We start from the raw sequence: 19,941 nt of genomic DNA on the forward strand, positions 1-19,941 counted from the left end.
ACATCACTCTACCCCTTGTAACAATGCAACAAATATAATTGAAAGCAAATGACAGATTTTTATTTTTATTATTTTAAATTTTATTAATTCTAAAGCATTTTATTTAAATATAAATAAATAGTTATACATTTGAAAGGCATCAAGTTACCTTGCAGTAAAATATAAGGTCAACTAGAGTCAGGTTGCAAACACCATTACTTCGTTCAAAGCCATACATTTTTCATCATCACATCAATACTTTAGCACAAACTAAACTAATGGATGATTGCAGACACACTCAATCTGAAGTATTCCACTCACACTAATCACACTAATCACAAAACACCTGTAAACATATTTTTCAGAGGAATATCCCCAAAGTGCATGATCAGCCAAAGAGAGTGTGTAACCCATCCAAAACTGAAAATACTAGAATTACTTCGTTGACAATACTAACAAGTATAAGAAACTATGATATCACTGAATTTATCCCCAAAGTCTTCTGACAATGCACCGCAAATTTCAACATAACCTGAGCACCATAAACTTGCAATCAAAATGCATACAAATAAAAATACACAAGCATCTTTTTACTATTAAATGGATCTCCTGTTTGTCACTTCATCTTCAGAGCCGTGTTCTTCCTGCGTGGCGGCTCTCTCTGGACCTGTCTGGCTCTGGCACCGAAGCCCAGGGACTGAAGAGATTCAGTGAGGAAGCGTTGAGTAGGAGATACGCACAGCATTATCAGAAGCTTAGCATCCCCTCCTGTGCCAGAAAGGTCAAAAGGATGGTCAGGTGAGGTTTGGGAGATAAGAAAGAAGAATGCAGGCAAGCCCTGTCCATGACAGCTCTTGTGGTTGTGTTCTAACTTGACTGGTTGAACTGGTTTTAACTGTGGTTCAAATAAAAGCAAAGCAAACTTGCACAATATGCAAGGAAACAGTCCAACCAAATCTTTCCAGTTCCACTGTGTCTAAAAGATCAAATATTTGTCCTTTAATTGAATAGCTAATTTAATTAAACTTAATTAACTACAGAGCTACATTTCATATGCAGTCCATCCAAAGGGAACATATGGCACAATTAGGACATTAGTTGATAAATAATATATCTAATGTTTAAAAATACATTGCAAATAACAAGAATTACATTAAATGTCCAGAATACATGCATGTAAAAATGTCATTCTAAATTGAAAGGTTCTCAATAATGTAACTAGATTGTTCAGTTTTTGTACGTTCAAATGTTTGGCTCATCTTCAGTCATATTTTCTACCCTGGTAATCCAGAGTTCTCGCGAGAGCACAAGTTGAATTTGCTCAGCGAGTTACTCTGGTGTCGAGTAATGATGCTCATTAAATATGCCCCTCGATCTGAGCTGCACCAATCACATCGGGTTATCTAATATAGGCGGGCCAGAGGCGAGCTAAACAGATAACGACAGCGCTGTGACGTCGAAGTCATTGGTAAACATTGCAAGATGGCTATGGATGAACACCAGTTGTTTGAAACGGCTTTGGCCGCTACAATGATCGAGTTAGACTTGGCTTTTTATCTAAAACAGGAACAGAAGACGCCGCTCAAATCGTTCCTTTGCAAGAAGGGCGTTTTTGCTGTTTTGCCGACCGGATACGGTAAGAGTATAATCTACCAGTTAGCTCCGCTGGTAGCTAAGCGCATGGGGCTTGTTGTGATTGGTCGTAGTGTTATCCAATTGCATGCAGCGAGATTTTCAAATGCATGCTTGGTGCCGCCCCTCGAGCTGGCCGATTTTCATTAGTCGACGCCAGACCATTAATCTTTTAGATTTAGGTCTGGATTTCCAGGCTACATATTTTCAGGAAGAACGGAAGGAAGGAGTGAGGGAGGATGAATGGATGGATGTTTTATGGGCTAGTGTGCATGTTCAAGTGACTTGTACATCACAGTGAATGTGCTCTCACCGATGGCGTCCTGTAGCAGATGTGTTAGTTTGCTGTTGCGGTAGGGGACGTGGGGTCGTCGTTCGGCCAGAGCTCCCAGAACATCAGACAAAGCCGAGAGACTGCGGTTTATGCAGGAGCTTTCCCACAGAGCAGCGCCGGTCACACCCGACATCCCTAAACACAGATAAACATTCATGCTAAAAGACTATTCACATCTTCATTTACTAGGAGCATTTGAATCAAATCTGATCTAAGATTTAACACTCCATAAACCTCTTACCCACACACTCGCTCCCAGCCAGGTCCACTAACTGCAGCTTGGTCTTGAGGGGAGTCTGTGTGATGCTGGGTCGGGGAGAGGGGCATGGTGAGTGACGGGGAGAGGGGCATGGTGAGTGACAGGGGGAGTGGGACGGCGAGGAGACGGGGCTAGATGAGCGTGAAGAGGCGGCCCTGCGGCAGCGCGGGCTCCACCACTCTTTCTGAGACACTCGCTGGACGTCCTGTCTGGCATTCTGCAGCCTACGAGCTGTAACACACAGAGATCACACTGTATGAGTCCATAAAGTAGGAGTAAAACTATTTCTTCCAAGTGTTATGGTAACAAAGTGCCTTTTAAGCAGGTCAGTTCACTCAGCAGCCATCTCAGTTATAACACCCGACTGCTACTTTTTAGTCATACAACTATAGCTTTTAGCTACCATCTAGCCCAAAATCTCAGAACCTGTTCCAATTCTACATAAAAAAGAAAGAAATATATATATATGCGATTAATCGTGATTAATCGATTTGACGGTTTTATTTTTATATTTTAAATTTTCATTAAAGTTTTAGTAATTTTGTTGAGCTTTATACATTTTTTTCAAATGTATATAGTTTTTATTATATATTATATATAGTTTTATTTATTTCAGTTTTAGTTTGAGTTATTTTAGCATTAAGTTAAAGTAAATGAAAATGAGAAATGTTTAAGAAATTATATTTTTTACATTTTTAACATGAATTAATTTAACTTTTTTTTTCAGTTAACTACAAAAACCCAGTAATATATTTTTACAAATAAATAAATAGTATTTTTAGGGCTAATCTGGTCTAACTGATGCCTCTATTAAAAAGTGATTGGCTCTTTTAACTTTAGAGTGGAACTATGTACAGCCATCAATTTGAGCGTTATAATTTTTCCCATTTATTTTTATATAATTATATGTCTCCTGCCCATATGTCTCTGATGATACACACATAAATCCACTTTATGGCAACCTTTATGAGGTCTTTAAGTGCTACTGTGAGAAACCTTTGGAGTGAGCCCAGAGCTCTTTTTTCAGAGTACTGAGAAAGTGCTTGAGTGTGTGTATGTGTAGATAACTAATGCAGTGGGTGTGTGAGAAAATAGAGTTGTTAGAATGAGCGTTTGTTTGTGCGTCTTTAGATAATACGCTCGGTCTCACTTAACAGCCATAACCGTGTGTGCTGCAGATAGCGGCGTATGGCTTTAGGGAACATTTCAGCTTCAAAACCTGAGTTGGGGACTTGAATAAACACTTTACTGTATATCATACCTAGAGCCAGTGCATCTGGGCTTCTGGAGGTGACGGTGAGAGTGACGATGAAATGAGATCTGGAGGAGTCCATGTGCACCAGGGTGGGACTGTGAGATCTTAGTTTCAACACAGAATTGATCAGGTGCATCACCTCTGCAGAGCTCCGTACCAACCTGACACACAAACACATGCAAACCTGTGACAGTCACATGCGCATGGAGCTCAAAGTACAATGAAAAAGTAGGTCGAACAAACCAAAAAATGCAGATATGTACACTCTAGTGCAAAACACATGCATTAATACACCAAAAAAAAAAAATTATATGGCACAAAAGTGAGCAAAATGTCTTAAACATAAAATATTTACATTTAGTTAAAATAACTACTGTGGATTTTAACAGTCCAATAAATATTAAAATTATTAACATGGCATAGGTTAAAAAGGACAAATGCTTTGACATCAACAGCAACAAGTGGTTAATTTTGTCGATTTGTAAACATTAGTTAAGACTTTATACCTCAGATTCACAGGCAAGGCCTAAACTCAGTCCTAGACTAAAATGCATGTTTGAGCGGTTTTAACGGAAAGCAAGTTGCACTGGCACGTCTTAAAATATGTCAGTGTCATTGTTTTGTTTCAAGATGCACACCAGTAATATACAGTGAGGAAAATAAGTATTTGAACACCCTGCTATTTTGCAAGTTCTCCCACTTAGAAATCATGGAGGGGTCTGAAATTGTCATCGTAGGTGCATGTCCACTGTGAGAGACATAATCTAAAAAAAAAATCCAGAAATCACAATGTATGATTTTTTAACTATTTATTTGTATGATACAGCTGCAAATAAGTATTTGAACACCTGAGAAAATCAATGTTAATATTTGGTACAGTAGCCTTTGTTTGCAATTACGGAGGTCAAACGTTTCCTGTAGTTTTTCACCAGGTTTGCACACACTGCAGGAGGGATTTTGGCCCACTCCTCCACACAGATCTTCTCTAGATCAGTCAGGTTTCTGGGCTGTCGCTGAGAAACACGGAGTTTGAGCTCCCTCCAAAGATTCTCTATTGGGTTTAGGTCTGGAGACTGGCTAGGCCACGCCAGAACCTTGATATGCTTCTTACAGAGCCACTCCTTGGTTATCCTGGCTGTGTACCCATCTTCAATGCTCTAACTGAGGGAAGGAGGTTGTTCCCCAAAATCTCGCAATACATGGCCCCCGTCATCCTCTCCTTAATACAGTGCAGTCGCCCTGTCCCATGTGCAGAAAAACACCCCCAAAGCATGATGCTACCACCCCCATGCTTCACAGTAGGGATGGTGTTCTTGGGATGGTACTCATCATTCTTCTTCCTCCAAACACGTTTAGTGGAATTATGACCAAAAAGGTCTATTTTGGTCTCATCTGACCACATGACTTTCTCCCATGACTCCTCTGGATCATCCAAATGGTCATTGGCAAACTTAAGACGGGCCTTGACATGTGCTGGTTTAAGCAGGGGAACCTTCCGTGCCATGCATGATTTCAAACCATGACGTCTTAGTGTATTACCAACAGTAACCTTGGAAACGGTGGTCCCAGCTCTTTTCAGGTCATTGACCAGCTCCTCCCGTGTAGTTCTGGGCTGATTTCTCACCTTTCTTAGGATTACTGAGACCCCACGAGGTGAGATCTTGCATGGAGCCCCAGTCCGAGGGAGATTGACAGTCATGTTTAGCTTCTTCCATTTTCTAATGATTGCTCCAACAGTGGACCTTTTTTCACCAAGCTGCTTGGCAATTTCCCCATAGCCCTTTCCAGCCTTGTGGAGGTGTACAATTTTGTCTCTAGTGTCTTTGGACAGCTCTTTGGTCTTGGCCATGTTAGTAGTTGTATTCTTACTGATTGTATGGGGTGGACAGGTGTCTTTATGCAGCTAACGACCTCAAACAGGTGCATCTAATTTAGGATAATAAATGGAGTGGAGTTGGACATTTTAAAGGCACACTAACAGGTCTTTGAGGGTCAGAATTCTAGCTGATAGACAGGTGTTCAAATACTTATTTGCAGCTGTATCATACAAATAAATAGTTAAAAAAATCATATATTGTGATTTCTGGATTTTTTTTTTTTGATTATGTCTCTCACAGTGGACATGCACCTACGATGACAATTTCAGACCCCTCAATGATTTCCAAGTGGGAGAACTTGCAAAATAGCAGGGTGTTCAAATACTTATTTTCCTCACTGTATTTTTCTAAGGCACATTTATAAAAGCTACTAAAATGTCCTAATTGAACCAATGCCTAATCCTGGCTTAATCTAACCCTTGTCTGTGAAACCAGGCCTAGGTGTCAAAAAACCTCAAAGAACATTTAGATTAATGTTCATTTCTGCATATACTAATACATTTTAGCATTTCCATGTTGTATAAATAACTAGAGTATTATGAATGAGTAGTATATTTATTAAAAAAATTAAGAGTTACTTTGATTAATGAATAGTTGTTAGTTTATGATACTCATTGAGTTAACTAATTGAACCTTATTATAAACTTTGAAAGTTGATAACTTATTTTGTTATCCTAACTTTGCACTATGCAACTATGCATGCATTGTTAGCTGAATTTTGTTATTTGCTCTGGCCATTGTATTTTGTAAAATTGTTAAAATACACATTTATTAAAGTTGAAAAGTGTGATATGTTATATCTTCATGCTGACTGCTGTGACTCACTCATTTGTTAGGCAGGGCACCTCACTGGTGCCTGTGCTGGTGGTGATGACCTCTCTCTTCACCCCAACTGTCGCCCCATCTTCATCTCTGGCCAGCAGGTCCAGAACTTCATTATTATAGACCTCCACCACGGACATCTCCACCGTATGACTGTCCGCTGGCTTCTCAGAGATCAGCCTGTGACATATATCAATACAGGCAGACAGTCAGGTATCCTGCGTGTAATATCGTAGACGAGTAAAACGTATAGAGGTTTTAACTGTGCTGTGAAAGGGATGTGAGCTGAGGCTTACTTAAAAAGCTCATTGGCTGCTTTTGGAATGATGCCCTGTTGAGAGACCTGCACTGCGGCTGTGAGCTCCTCAGACTGGGAGCCAATCATTGTGTGTGTCTTCCCACTGCCCGTCTGACCATATGCCATGATACATACATTATACCTGAAATGAAAGAGAGATTTATCGTATAAGTATTATAATCCTTACAAAGACTCCCTTTGACTTTGTTGGCAGTGTAGTGCCAAAATCTGTGACCAGAGCTCGCTGTTCACTACATGTTCAAGAGTTTTCTGTCTCATATTCTCAGATGTCTTAGATTGTTTTTCCTTGCAACTATTTTTTGTTGATTTGTGTAATGCCACATTAGGAATAATGTACTTTTTAAAGCTACACAGTGTCATTTTTAAAGTTGATTCTTAGCAAAAAACACTTTGTTCTTTCAAAATGATATGTGCTCATTAATGTGTAATTACTTCTACCAACTAATCAAGTATTCTCGTAAGCGTAGAATCTGCCATTTAGAATACATACGAGCGAGTCGCTCGAATGGCGGCAGCCATGTTGTGCCTCCATCTTGAAAATACATTAGCCAAAGAGGGACATACCTGGAAATTAAAGCTTCGCCTTTCGCGTTTTTACACTCAGTGGCACCGTGACGAATGCAAGGGGGAGATTACTCGCGATTGAAATAATACGGCCACCGTAGGAATTAAAACGCCCTCGGAATGGGAGGGGCTAGAAAGTAATATTCAGTTGGTAGTCATAAACAATTTCACCGCTAGATGGGAGAAAATCCTACACAGTGTAGCTTAAAAAAAGCACATTAAATAAAAACTGTCTAATATAGACCAAATTCTCAATTTTTACCAATATTGTGTTTTTATCTGCCGCTGTCTTTATACATGCACACCTACTCACTCTTTTCCTATTTTTTTAAGAAAAAAGCATGTGGTAAAACTAGGAAGCATTTCTACTTCGATATTTTACTGCCATTTCAAAGTGTTGTACATTTTTCTAGATCACAGCAACAAGTAAAAAATATATTTGTTTTAAAAATATAAAAAAATATATATTCAGTCTGTCCAAAATACTACTACTACTAATTATTAATATCAACCAAACAGACTAGATTGTTTTATTAATGTATTTCATGCATAAATTACAATTAAAATGGTAAAATCATGTCATAATGATAAAGCAAGCAATAGCTTAATAAAAAGATTATTTATTCAAGTTAATAAACTCCCAAACATGCTAACGTGCACGAGCACCAGGCACGTTCTCGCTAAAACATTTAATAGTGACATCTAGTCTAGGTTACCGATTTTGGCACAACAGGGGAACAAAAATAGACAAAGTTACTGCCACTAATGTGCGTAAAAATGTAATTTACTCAATGTTAATTTATGTATATAAAAATGATATATAAGCATCATTTGATTCCAGCATCTTCCCTAAGCGAATAGTTAAACTTGTTTGTATTAAATAGGATACTCACCCATCAAGTAGAGAGGTTAGAAGGGGTTTCACCTCCTCAAACACAGTCTCCTGGCTGTCTTCTGGACCATGTACTCTGCAAATCAAACAAATAATGGACACATCCTACATCAACCACCACCAAAGCGCCTGTTTCAAGTGTTCACATTTTATGCAGTGTGCAAATACCTTTCAAACTCAAATATTTTGTTCATTGCAGGACTTGAGGTTTTGGCGCAGTTCACAAACACAGAGTCCTGCAAAACAAGGATGGTCAGAGATGATTATTCCAGGGTGTAGGGTGTAGGACTGGGCCATTACAATTCATACACCCCATAAACTACACTACATATAATCAATTCACTCACATCATTAATGGCCTGCACCACTGCTTCACATAATGAAGACCTTAAAAAGGAAAATGAGATTAAATGAGATTTAGTACGCTTGGCTACAGCATTCCCTAAGCATGTGGTTTCTCTATGAAACAATGTTTTTATTTAAATTGCAGCACATTTTTACTATTAATTTACAAACTTAAAAATAACTGAAATGTTCTAAATGAATCCATATGCATTAATCTACCGCTATTCTTTCAATATATATTTCGACGACAATACCCATTGGTTGTAGGTGATCCTAGGATGTGATCAAAGTGCAGGACTGGACGCACCCTGCAGTGAACCCTGATATTCCCCCTCAGCTCCTACAGAGAGAAATGTGTCTGGTGCTTAAACTATTTTTTAATGTAACTAAATCATCCTAACTGCTTACACGGTCATTTTTAAGGATAGGTAAGGTAGAAATTGGTCTGAAATATTCATGTGTCAAGCCACAGTATAGGTAATAGCATAACAGTGTACTCCCTACATCTGGACTTGAAATAAATGGCAACACGTCACCCTATGAATACATTAAGAACGGTGAATCAAAGCAGAAGAACCGAGTACTTACAACCAAGGTGTTGTGGAGCAGCCTCCTCCTCACCCGCTCCTCTCTGCACTTCTCTTTCTCTTCCTGTAAAGAGCGCTCAAGTGCAGTCACCTGAACCCGGAGCTCTACGGAAAACAAACGCAACAAAAACTTCTCAACTATCTATTTGTTTGCATTAAAATATGAATGCATATAGAAACCTCAAATCCATGGAACCTGCAGTCAGACAATATAATGACTTGACTATAAAAACAAGTTGATGTTGTTGGAAAGAATCTGTCCGGAGCCAAAGAATATCAAATATTCAATATCAAACGGTGTGTAAATCACTTTGTTTTTCTAACACTGTCCAATAGCAACGACACACCAAAAAATGAAGAGTGTGTTTGCCTTTCTTGAGCTCAGTTCTAGTAATCACTTCGCTTGGTTAAATTAAAGGTTACCTATATCTCTGTGACCATTTGATGACTAATGGTCAGAGAAAAGGTGATTATATTGAACAGCGCAACGACATTTAGTAGTAACAAACAAAAGATGCTTGTTAATAAATCAATGTACTTTTGATTGTTTAAAATCACATAAAATTTGATGAAATGAGACTTTGATGTGATTGGTTTAATAAATATTAGGTTTATATGCTTTTTAATATATAGTATTTTTTTATTCTTGATAGCTCCGCGTGTGAACCATGGAAATATCTAATAAAAAAAATGTCCATGAATTTATATTGGACTAAAAAATTACCACACGCTACTGGAAACCATATGTATCAAATAGTATCAACCAACATATATAATCCAACAAACCAATCCTTATATAATCCCAGTGGACAAATGCCAACAACCATCACCCTATAATGTTATCTTTGAGTGTACACTTAAAAGCCTTTAGTCAGGAACATAATTTTTCATTTTCACTTTGAGACACAGTGATGAGCGGTTTGGCTTGGAGTTTTACAAATACAGCTATATAAATGTCAAGGGATAAGATCCACAGGCCCAGTGGGAGGCCTGTCACCATGGTGTGCAGGTGACGCACGGGACACATGACCGTGTTGTCCCTGCTGACAGCAGCTTTTCCTGGAGGAGAGGCTGGGGGGAGGGGATCCGTGGATTATCCCTGAACACTGCACCACATACCTACTGTCACAACACGGATGGTTTTGTGATAGAGAAGGAGACAGATGAAGGAAGAGACAGATGGTAAAGAATGAAAGGAATGAGAGCAGAAGATTAAATAGAAGAGGAGATGAAGGTCGAGGGTTAAGGTTCCTAATCCAGGACGTCTTATGACCTTGCCATACGACCGTATATAAGTGTACATGCACGTAAATAACAAGTGAATGGGATCCGTTTAAGTGTATCTGGAGGTACAAATATTCACAGATAATGCAGATGAACTGAGGTATTGCTATCCGAGTTCATCTCAGTAAAGAACACTCACTCTGAGGGTCATCGCTTTGGAGATCCTGAGCATTTCTGGCCGTGCCCACACATTCGAACAGCTGCTTGCTTTGCTCCTCCAGCTCTTTAGCGAACGCCACGTAGATAATAAAAACATCCTTCAAGTCCTGTTTCAGCATCTGAGAGCAAGACAGACCACACAATGATGCTGAATTTGCAACGCATTGCATTTCGAAGCATTTGTAGCGTAGGATTTTGTTTTTGCAATCACCTGAACTTCAGACAGGAGTTTGGAGAGAGTTGCATTTGTGGACTTCTGCACTTTCCTCTGCTGCTGATGTTTCTTTCTGTTGGCATGAATTTCCTCATCCCTCTCATGGCGAAGTTTACTCAAACACTGGAAGTTTAGGAAAGGTGAATGGGAAACACATACTAACTGTTCAGTACATCTACATTGCGTCTAACCTTTCAAAAAGCATTGTGGAGATGTTAATTCAATGGGATTTTGATACACAGTTTAGAGTGTTTAGTTAGAGTCATGTTTTTTAAAGAGTTCTCTTATGCTCAAAAATACAATAAAAGCAGTAATATCATGAAACATTATTACAATTTTAAATCAATCTTTTCTATTTTAAAATTTAATTTATTCCATTGATGGCAAAAATGAGATTTTCAGCATCATTACGTTAGTCTTCAGTGTCACATGGTCCTTCACAAATAACATGATGATTTGGTGCTCAAGAAACATTGCTTATTAATAATATTGAAAACAGTTGTGCTGCTTAATATTTTTGTGGAAACCGTAATACATTTTTTTCAGGATTCTTTGATGAATCGAAAGTTCAAAAGAACAATTTATTTGAGAGAAATCTTATGTAATAAATGTGTTTACTGTCACTTTTGACCAATTTAATGCATTCTTGCTGAATAAAAGTATTAATATCGAATCGAATGGTAGTGTATATCATGATACAGAATCATATTTATATACCATGTTATTTACATTGTTCTCAAAGCTACTTAAAATATTACCATAATGATATCATAATTAATCTCCAAAAAAAGATTGTTGCTTTTTGGTAAGTTGTATTTTGTCCCTGGTCTGTATTGCATACCCGGATGTTAAGCATGTGAGTAAATTAGGTGAGACTGGTGAGCACCTGTCGTCTGTCTCCACTCTGCAAGCCACTTATCTTGCAGTGAAACCATCTGCCAGGTCAAACTCTTAACTGCAGTGGAGGGTCGACCACCATTAGGGAAGTTAGATGCATTTCACACTAAATTTGCTACATAAATCCGTACCTTAGCGAGTCTCAAATGAAGGAGAGCATTCTCTGTTTCCAACTCCAAAATATGCTCCTCTTTACTCTAAATGGAGAAATAGGGAGAGAGCGTCATTACATTTAAGCATGGCTATACAGATGTAATAGTACAAATAACAGAAGTCAAATAAAATAAATGACAACATTCATCAGCCATCAACAAAACTTAAATGACACATGTGGCCGTGTCTCAAAATCTTAACGGGTTGCCTACCGAGACAACACTTTTTTCTTTTTTGAACCTTGTATAAAGCCCAAAATGCTGTCTATCCTGGGTAAAAATCTTGCTAGTTTTTGAGACATTTAACCATCACTTACAAACAGTGATGGGGGTAACGCATTACAAGTAACATATGAGAATATATAACGAGATGATATACTGAATGATTAACACATATTCCTACCATGGTATTCTAATGTGCTTAAATGAAAACCATAGTATTAGCATGGTCTACTGCATAATAGCAAGATACTGTTTGTGGGTGGCTTCACACAACAACAACAATATGGAGGTCTAGTGACTGATATTATATTATATTATAGATAAATATATTATATTTATACTTTATTCACAATAAAATCTTGGCAATAACAGCATAATTATCATAACGACAGTTGACATGTCTGTAAATCAAAAGCAAAAGCACGTCAAAGCGACATAGGCTAAACATTATTTACAAGCCCATCAATTTGGACATTTAGGAAATAAGAGGAAACTCACCCGTAGTTTGTGCTCTAGAAGGTGGACTTGATGAGCAAAGATCTGGTCTCTATTAATAAAGAGCGGCATTGTGAATGAGAGTAAAAACAGGATGTGAATGAAGCATTTATTGTACAGTGGTGGTGGACTGTACATAACGAGCTCGTGTGTGGTCTGTCGGAAGTGTAATCCGATTACCTGGCCTGCGCACACTAGCCTATTTGGCGTCCTCCTGTTAAGTGCCTTCTGATCTATTTACCATGATGAATATCGTTTTTCCATGTTTTTAGTACAATTAATGAAACTGTATGTGCATGTATTAACTAATGTGGGCTTGATATGTGAATTTTGACTTGTTTAAACCCCTTTAGACTTCATGACAGCAATCACACCTGCATCACACACTGATCTGAGACTCAACAACAGGCCGATGACGAAGCGATTGTCATGATCGCCATTTGAGATTTGGCGCCTCCTACTGGTTACTTTATCAATTGTACACGGCGCCGTTGCATCTCTCACAGAGGTGATGTCAGGTAAGGTAATATGGGGCAGATTAAGTCTTGCCTCAAAATGCCACATTAGTACTTGAAATATATGAATAGAATAGTTGCTAATTGCAACATTTCATAAGGTTAATGTTCCTAAAAAAACAACTGAACATCTAAAAGCATAGCATCATGACTTGCTAAATAACTATATTATTTTATATTAGAAATAACTCATTCTTGTTTACAATGTATACATTTACTGACTCATTTGACCTGAATACAGTGATGTTGGGCTTAAACAGTTGTTTTTGATGTATATTTTGAACATAAAATGATTGCAAAATGCCTGACTCAAATCACAAAGAGCAATCTGTAGCATTTCTAGATGATTTACCCAAAAAAGTGGCCCTGTATTGACTGTAGGACACATTGCTCTCCATTGAATTCTTTATTAGGTGGTGAGATTTAGAGTACAACAGGCTAAATATGTAAACAGCCTTTTCCCCTGAGGTAAAAATTAACATTGGGAGAGATTATTAAAAGCAGCCTATATTGGAGGCACAGGAAGTAAAGGCTAATTTTGCCTTTTGGCACATTTGACATTCTCTAAGGCAGGTTTCTATTGCACAGTGTAAACAGGTCCTGTTCTAAATTTCAACCATTCAACTGATTGATTACTACACACAGAAACAAACCACACCATGATTTTCATAATCCAATCAGGTTATCATTGATATGCATGTGTAATACATGGGCAGGCCCAGTTTAAATACCAATAAAAGGAATGTCATTAAAGCTGGTATACTTCAATAAGTCATCTTTATGTAGCACAAATCACTAAAGACTGAAGGGAATACATTAGTTTTAAGTGCAAAACACATTAGACTCACTCTATATGATACATTAGAGATGATTTTACACCAGAAACCGAAATTATACTACAGGTTTCCCTTGCTTTGCAGTACTAACTTAAGTATATACTTTCGTGTCACCATAGCCTGTTAAAGATTTGTAAACATATGTTTTGAATATGGAAACTGGTTTCAAGGACTGATTAAAAGCACACAGTTACAGTGTGGTCATTTGTCTATATCAGCATTATTCAGCCCTTATTCTCTCTCGACACACATGGCAATCCCCATTCCACCACCTATACACAGTGAAGCGACCCCTTTCCGTCCCCCTGTCCTCTGAAGAGCATGGAGCAGGGTCACCAACACTCTGCAGCCAGACATCCCAAGAGGATGTCCAAGAGAGATCGCACCTCCACACACATTAACCTGAAGGGAAAGAGACAAATGAAGTGTTAAATTATGAAGCACACACAGGGATATGTCAAATAAATTCTATAGAAACCATGTCGTAAAGGTTCAAAATGAATACTAGACGAATACAAAACGAATAATAGATGATATATGTAAATACAGTGTGTGTGTGTGTGTGTGTGTGTGTGTGTGTGTGTGTGTGTGTGTGTGTACTTGTTTTCATGACAACTGAGGACATTTTTATGATAACACACCTGCAAATGAGTCCTCATTTTTCAAATGGCTTTAAAAACATACTAAGCAGTGTTTTTTTAAAAATGTAAAAATGCAGAATGTTTCCTGTGATAGGTAGGTTTAGGGATAGGGGCAGTGTAAGGGGATAGAATATACAGTTTGTACAGTATAAAAACCATTACGCCTATGGAATGTCCTCACAAATCACATAAACATGGCTGTGTGTGTGTGTGTGTGTGTGTGTGTGTGTGTGTGTGTGTGTGTGTGTGTGTGTGTGTGTGTGTGTGTGTGTGTGTGTGTGTGTGTGTGTGTGTGTGTGTGTGTGTGTGTGTGTGTGTGTGTGTGTGTGTGTGTGTGTTTTTTGCTGGTCTTCGTCTACAACACACGCTTTTGCACCCCCTGCTGGTGAGATAGACTAACAGCAGATGAAGAGTATGCTCCGGTAATCTACTGCTTTTCCTGCAGTGTCTGGATGTCACTGTAGAATTTTCTGTCGAATTTGAACCACTGAATTTGTGGAAGCGAATTTGCAAAGCGAAATAAAATGGACCGGCAATTGCCTGTTGAATATTATAGGTTGTAGATTATTTTTAAACAGTTTGAATATTTTGGAAGTGAAATATGAAAGGTGAATATGGATTATTGAATTTGTAATATTCAATTTAATAAGTGTTTGAAATGTTTTGAATTGAAATATTCACAGCTTAAATATTCAACCATGCTGAATTTCAGCCCATTAAAGTGCAAGCCCTAAAACTACAATGCATTAAAATGCAAGCATGGTTAATGCAATGCATATTTTTTTCCAAGTAGTGCAACATTCAACAGGCTTTTATGTTTTTGCTTTTTTGAACGAAATTTTTTGTTTTCTTCACACTTTGTTCTAATGCATCAAATGAAACACAATACAACCAAAACGAAAAATAATTTTTTTTTGTAAACATTAGTTACCATTTGTACCGTTAAGTTCTCAAACTTTTTAAGAGTCTCGTACCCCCTGAGGCTTTTAACATCCCTCTGTGTACCCCCTCTCTGCAGTCACTCCTTTTTCAGTAAAGGACAATATCCCCCTTAAATCGATTTTTCCAGTGCATGTTTTACCTTTACAAATTCCTTTATAATATAAATAATGCTTTAAATAAATAAAATAAAATAAATCAATAGAGAAATATGCAATGATGGTAAAAAAAACGAAGTGATGCTTTTAAATATTACATTAAAACCGCCATTAGGTGGCGGCAAGTCACTGTCTTTATGAGTGAGTCATCGAGTCATTCATTCATTCAGTAACGAAGCAAGTGGCTGTAATTATGAATGAAGTGATGTTGTTAGGTTTTAATCTTTTTATATACGTTTTTTATTTTTATGTTTTTTGGTTTGAATTTCTTTTGATATGCTCTGTCTCTAATGTATGTGTTTTTGTGATGTAACTGTGAAGCACTTTGGTCAACATTCGTGTTGTTAAAAGGTGCTATAGAAATAAAATTGACCTTGACCTTGTATTATTTAAAATGACTTTTAACATTTAAAAAAAACAGACATTTTCAAATTCCAAAGCTTGTAGAAGGTTCCTATAGGCAATACTGACTTAGGCTACAGCTTTCCTGGTAGCCTTGAGTAAATTAACTTGATTCATTAAACATAAATATCAATTGAGCCTATGTTTACTTTCTTCACTGACACAGACGAAAATGAAAAGACTATCAGTGGTAATGTGGGCTGGTGTGGCTGAATTCATGTCCCAGTCCGCCCCTGACAGTTGCTGTTCTAGCCAGAGCAAATGGATATTGCAGTGGAGTTAAAAGTCAAAGGTGAAGTAGGCTAATGTCAAAATGTACATAATTGTGGCTGTGATTTATTTCTCTGTTAACGTTGTCTTCAGCCATTTTTATGTTTGAATTTACATTGTGAAAAACAAGGTTGTGTTCCACATTGTGGTGTTCAGCAATTTTAACATAGTATCGTCATCATATCAGTGTAGCTGTAGATGGACCAAAATAAAACCATTAAAATATCAAGTAAATAAGTATTGTAATACACAGTGACACTCCTGTCCCAAAAAGTATTGCTATACCACAATACTCAATATGTTGTCCCACGGTGAGTCTGTTTTCCCTGTTGCACCAACACAAAATTTGAGGGTTCCCCCACTCCAAATCCCACTTTAACCACTGTATATATGCATGTATAAAGTGGAGGGAATCACACACCTTGTCAGGGTTTAGACCGAGCTCCTGTACCACTGCAATGGACTGAGCAGCAAACGCTTCATTTACCTCGAACAGGTCCACCTCGTCTAGCTTCCATCCGGCTTTATCAACCTGGTTAGAAAGCAGATACAATTCACTTCAAAAACTAGTATCACTGTTAGTGCAAAACAAATTGGCTTTTAACAATAAATTGGAGAGGACTATAGCACAAAACGTTTCAGTTGCATTAGCTAATGTTATCATTTTCTCCTCTCTTGTAAGTCACAAAGCGTCTGCTAAATGCATAAATGTAAGTGATATTATGCATTACATTACATATTATAAAGCACCCAAAATAATTTCTAAAAAGTATCTTGGCTCAAACAAACAATATAACAGCATAAATCATAACACACACACAATTATAATTCTATCATATCATAGTATATAAAATTATATTATTTCTCATTCTTATATTAATGGACAATTCTGCTCAACGTTTTAGATTTATTTGAAACTCTAAATCTGGGTCTTTAAATGGATTATACTGGTCCTCTGAGTGTGTGTTTCAGGACCAAGCACTGATTACAAGCATTCATCCTTCATTCATGTGGTTGAATTAAAACCTGTGATGACTCAACAGACACTCACAGCTTTTCTAATGGCTGGAATTGGCCCTGTGCCCATGACTGAAGGGTCAAGGCCTGCCTGAGCCCAGGAAGTGATGCGTGCCATTGGTTTTAAGCCCCGCCTCTGGGCCTCTGATTGGCTCATGAGAACAGTAGCTGCAGCTCCATCATTTATGCCTGTTAAACAAAAATTAATGTCTGTACGCAATGAAGATGTCATAATTGAGTGTCAAAGACGTCTCAGTTTACCTGATGCATTGCCAGCGGTCACTGTACCAGAACCATCCTTCAGAAAACAGGGCTTCAGTTTGGACATGGCATCAATATTACTGCCATGCCGAGGAAACTCATCAGCTTTGACCTCGACTGGACCTGATATGGTAACAAAGGTTACCATTTGGATCATGTGACACTGAAGACTGGAGTTATGGCTGCTGAAAATTTTGCTATTACATTACATTGTAATAATACTTCACAATATTACAGTTTTTACTGTTTTTTATTTTGAAACTTTTAAACAGAAGTGCATATAAAGCCTTTATTATTGAACGTATAAAAGAGCCTCTTGCCTTTCCTAGAGGGAACAGTGACTGGCACAATCTCCTGGTCAAAATAGCCAGCCTTCTGAGCTGCTTCAGTTCTGTTCTGTGACGTCACAGCAAGCTGGTCCTGAGCCTCACGGGACACCCCCCACTGCTTGGCCACATTCTCCGCTATCACAGGCACACAACCAAAACTAGATCAATTATCCTATTAAAGGGCACAGTAAAGGTAGGCAATCTGTTTTAAGAAATTACCCGTGAGTCCCATGTGGTAATTGTAAAAGGCGTCTGTGAGTCCATCAGTTAATATGGCGTCCTGCAAAGTAGCATCTCCCATCTTCACCCCTGACCTCATCTGCACTATATGAGGAGTCTGACAGAAGATGTTGCATGGTTATCATTAGATCAAGATACATGTTTTTACAAATGTAGACTCAAATGTGCCTTCTTTTTACTTTAAGATTAGTGTCAAAGATATCTTACCCGACTCATGCTCTCCATCCCTCCTGCTATTACTATAGTGGACTCTCTCGTCATGATGGACTGGGCACCAAGACACACAGACTTTAGGCCAGATCCACAGATCATCTGACAGCTCCATGCGGGCACAGAATATGGGATACCAGCACCAACACTTGCCTGCCGGGCAGGGTTCTGCCCATGACCTAAATAGAGTCAAAGTAGGAGAAGCTAAGGGAGGACTCTCAATCCACAAGCTAGAGTACACTACATGTAGTGCTATATTATTACCTGCAGTGAGGACATGACCCATGATGACCTCCGAGACCTCTTCTGGCTTCACATTGGCCCTCTTCAGCACATCTTTAATGACTAATGCCCCCAGATCATGGAGGGGTACACTACTAAGGGCTCCATTGAATGATCCTGCATAAAATAGGCCAAACTTATTTGTTCTGTCGTTTTAACTGAACATTTAATTATAATTAATAGAATTTAATGCTAGAACATGAAGGGATCATATTTAAAGAGCAAACACTCCATGTGCAAATAGACAGATATGTGCAAACTAGTTTTAATGGTTTTTTTTATTTTTATTTTTTGTTTTATTATTGAACAGATAAATACATATACATAGTAAATACATAGTTACAACTCAAAACAGAATTAACCAACAATAATATAATTATAAACAGTAGACAAAAAGCCAGTGAAAGCAAGTTAAATAAAAAGCAAGTAAAATAAACAGACAAAAAATAAAAAATAAAATAAATAATAATAAATTGAGCCGGGGTAACATATCATTTAAACTAAATTCAAGAGAGAGAGAAACGCCTTGAGTCCCTTTTTATTTTCATTAAAAAAATACGATAAATATTATACTTTGTGCACAATGTAACAGACTTTAAAGCTTTGGCATTTCCCAACCCTATTTATTAGTATTATATATCCTGAAAATGATGCGATTATAAGGTGTCGCTGACCCTGACCAATCATAAAATTTCTCCTGGCCATGGCGACACAATAAATTGACCAATCAGAGGTCGAAGATTCTGGGGAGAACGCACAGCACCCAATCAGAGCAGCTCTACGTTTCTTCTGCACCATAGTACCATAGTGAGACACTTCAAGACTGCCGTGTAGCTAGAGCGTTAGCTAATTAAAATAAACTAATAAGACACATATTTTGACAGTATAAAACTACAGCGAACAGACACTCTTTCATCAACTTCATCATACAGATCTTTTGGTTAATTTGTTAATTCAATCTTTATAGTATAATCTGTCAACAAGCTGCAACAGGATAACCTACAGTTAAGTTAACAGCTACAAAGAGATGCTTAGCATCGTGTGGGAAATATAATGATACAAGACATGAGATGAAGTTTACCTATAGGAGTCCTTGCAGCGGAAACAATAACAATAGCGTCCGTGTTCATCTTTGCTGTAGCGCTGTTTTTCTCGGTAGGTTCCTTGTGTGTCTGGTGGGCTGGTTCTCTGTTTAAATGCAGGTTGTTTCAAGGAGCCTCCCACCTCACGCTGTCTCATTCATTTGATAAGATACGAGTACGAAAGCATCATCATCGAGATCCAAGTCTGATGCATTGGTTTTATTTTTGTGTAGCGCCATCTTATGGCGTGGACGGTTGACAAAAAGGGCAGCAAAACGTCGTCTATGCACTCTGAACTTAAATAAAAATGTTTAATTAATTAAAGTACTAACGTTACTTTACATCAGAAACACTTCAAACGTTACTTTACATCAGAAACACTTCAAACATCACTTAACATGCTCACTAAATACACAGATTTCGAAGCATTTGTACTGCTTTTTTGGGGACATTAAATAGATATAATAAATC

General features: G+C 37.9%; 2 protein-coding genes across 2 annotated transcripts; both read right to left on the reverse strand.

The window, feature by feature from the left end:
• Positions 1-75: 75 nt before the first annotated feature.
• On the reverse strand, positions 76-12,475 carry kif25 (kinesin family member 25). Its single transcript, XM_084432965.1, has 15 exons — positions 12,292-12,475; positions 11,551-11,616; positions 10,520-10,645; positions 10,289-10,427; positions 8,867-8,970; positions 8,533-8,618; positions 8,281-8,320; positions 8,102-8,169; positions 7,935-8,009; positions 6,455-6,598; positions 6,162-6,338; positions 3,466-3,620; positions 2,187-2,435; positions 1,925-2,080; positions 76-747 (listed from the first exon to the last, which is right to left on the reverse strand). Exons 1-15 carry the CDS (start codon positions 12,424-12,426, stop codon positions 596-598), a joined length of 1,872 nt encoding a protein of 623 aa, XP_084289091.1. The 5' UTR covers positions 12,427-12,475; the 3' UTR covers positions 76-595.
• A 717-nt stretch (positions 12,476-13,192) lies between these two features.
• On the reverse strand, positions 13,193-19,682 carry acat2 (acetyl-CoA acetyltransferase 2). Its single transcript, XM_084431708.1, has 9 exons — positions 19,470-19,682; positions 18,371-18,505; positions 18,104-18,285; positions 17,876-17,993; positions 17,648-17,791; positions 17,328-17,450; positions 17,101-17,255; positions 16,471-16,581; positions 13,193-14,041 (listed from the first exon to the last, which is right to left on the reverse strand). The coding sequence occupies exons 1-9, from the start codon at positions 19,516-19,518 to the stop codon at positions 13,871-13,873; spliced, it is 1,188 nt and encodes a 395-aa protein (XP_084287834.1). The 5' UTR covers positions 19,519-19,682; the 3' UTR covers positions 13,193-13,870.
• Between the last annotated feature and the right edge of the window lie 259 nt (positions 19,683-19,941).

Source organism: Rutilus rutilus, assembly GCF_951802725.1.
Source record: "Rutilus rutilus genome assembly, chromosome: 15".
In the NCBI taxonomy this organism is placed as follows: Eukaryota; Metazoa; Chordata; class Actinopteri; order Cypriniformes; family Leuciscidae; genus Rutilus; species Rutilus rutilus.

Coding starts and splice junctions, on each gene's coding strand:
- kif25 (XM_084432965.1), bottom strand. CDS start 12,426: ATGTACAGTCCACCACCACTGTACAATAAATGCTTCATTCACATCCTG. Junction 10,428..10,519: donor AACTCCTGTCTGAAGTTCAG/GTGATTGCAAAA, acceptor TCTTGCTCTCAG/ATGCTGAAACAGGACTTGAA. Junction 8,971..10,288: donor CCAAAGCGATGACCCTCAGA/GTGAGTGTTCTT, acceptor TGTTTTCCGTAG/AGCTCCGGGTTCAGGTGACT.
- acat2 (XM_084431708.1), bottom strand. CDS start 19,518: ATGAACACGGACGCTATTGTTATTGTTTCCGCTGCAAGGACTCCTATA. Junction 18,286..18,370: donor GGGTCATGTCCTCACTGCAG/GTAATAATATAG, acceptor GACTCTATTTAG/GTCATGGGCAGAACCCTGCC. Junction 14,042..16,470: donor TCGGTCTAAACCCTGACAAG/GTGTGTGATTCC, acceptor CTTTCCCTTCAG/GTTAATGTGTGTGGAGGTGC.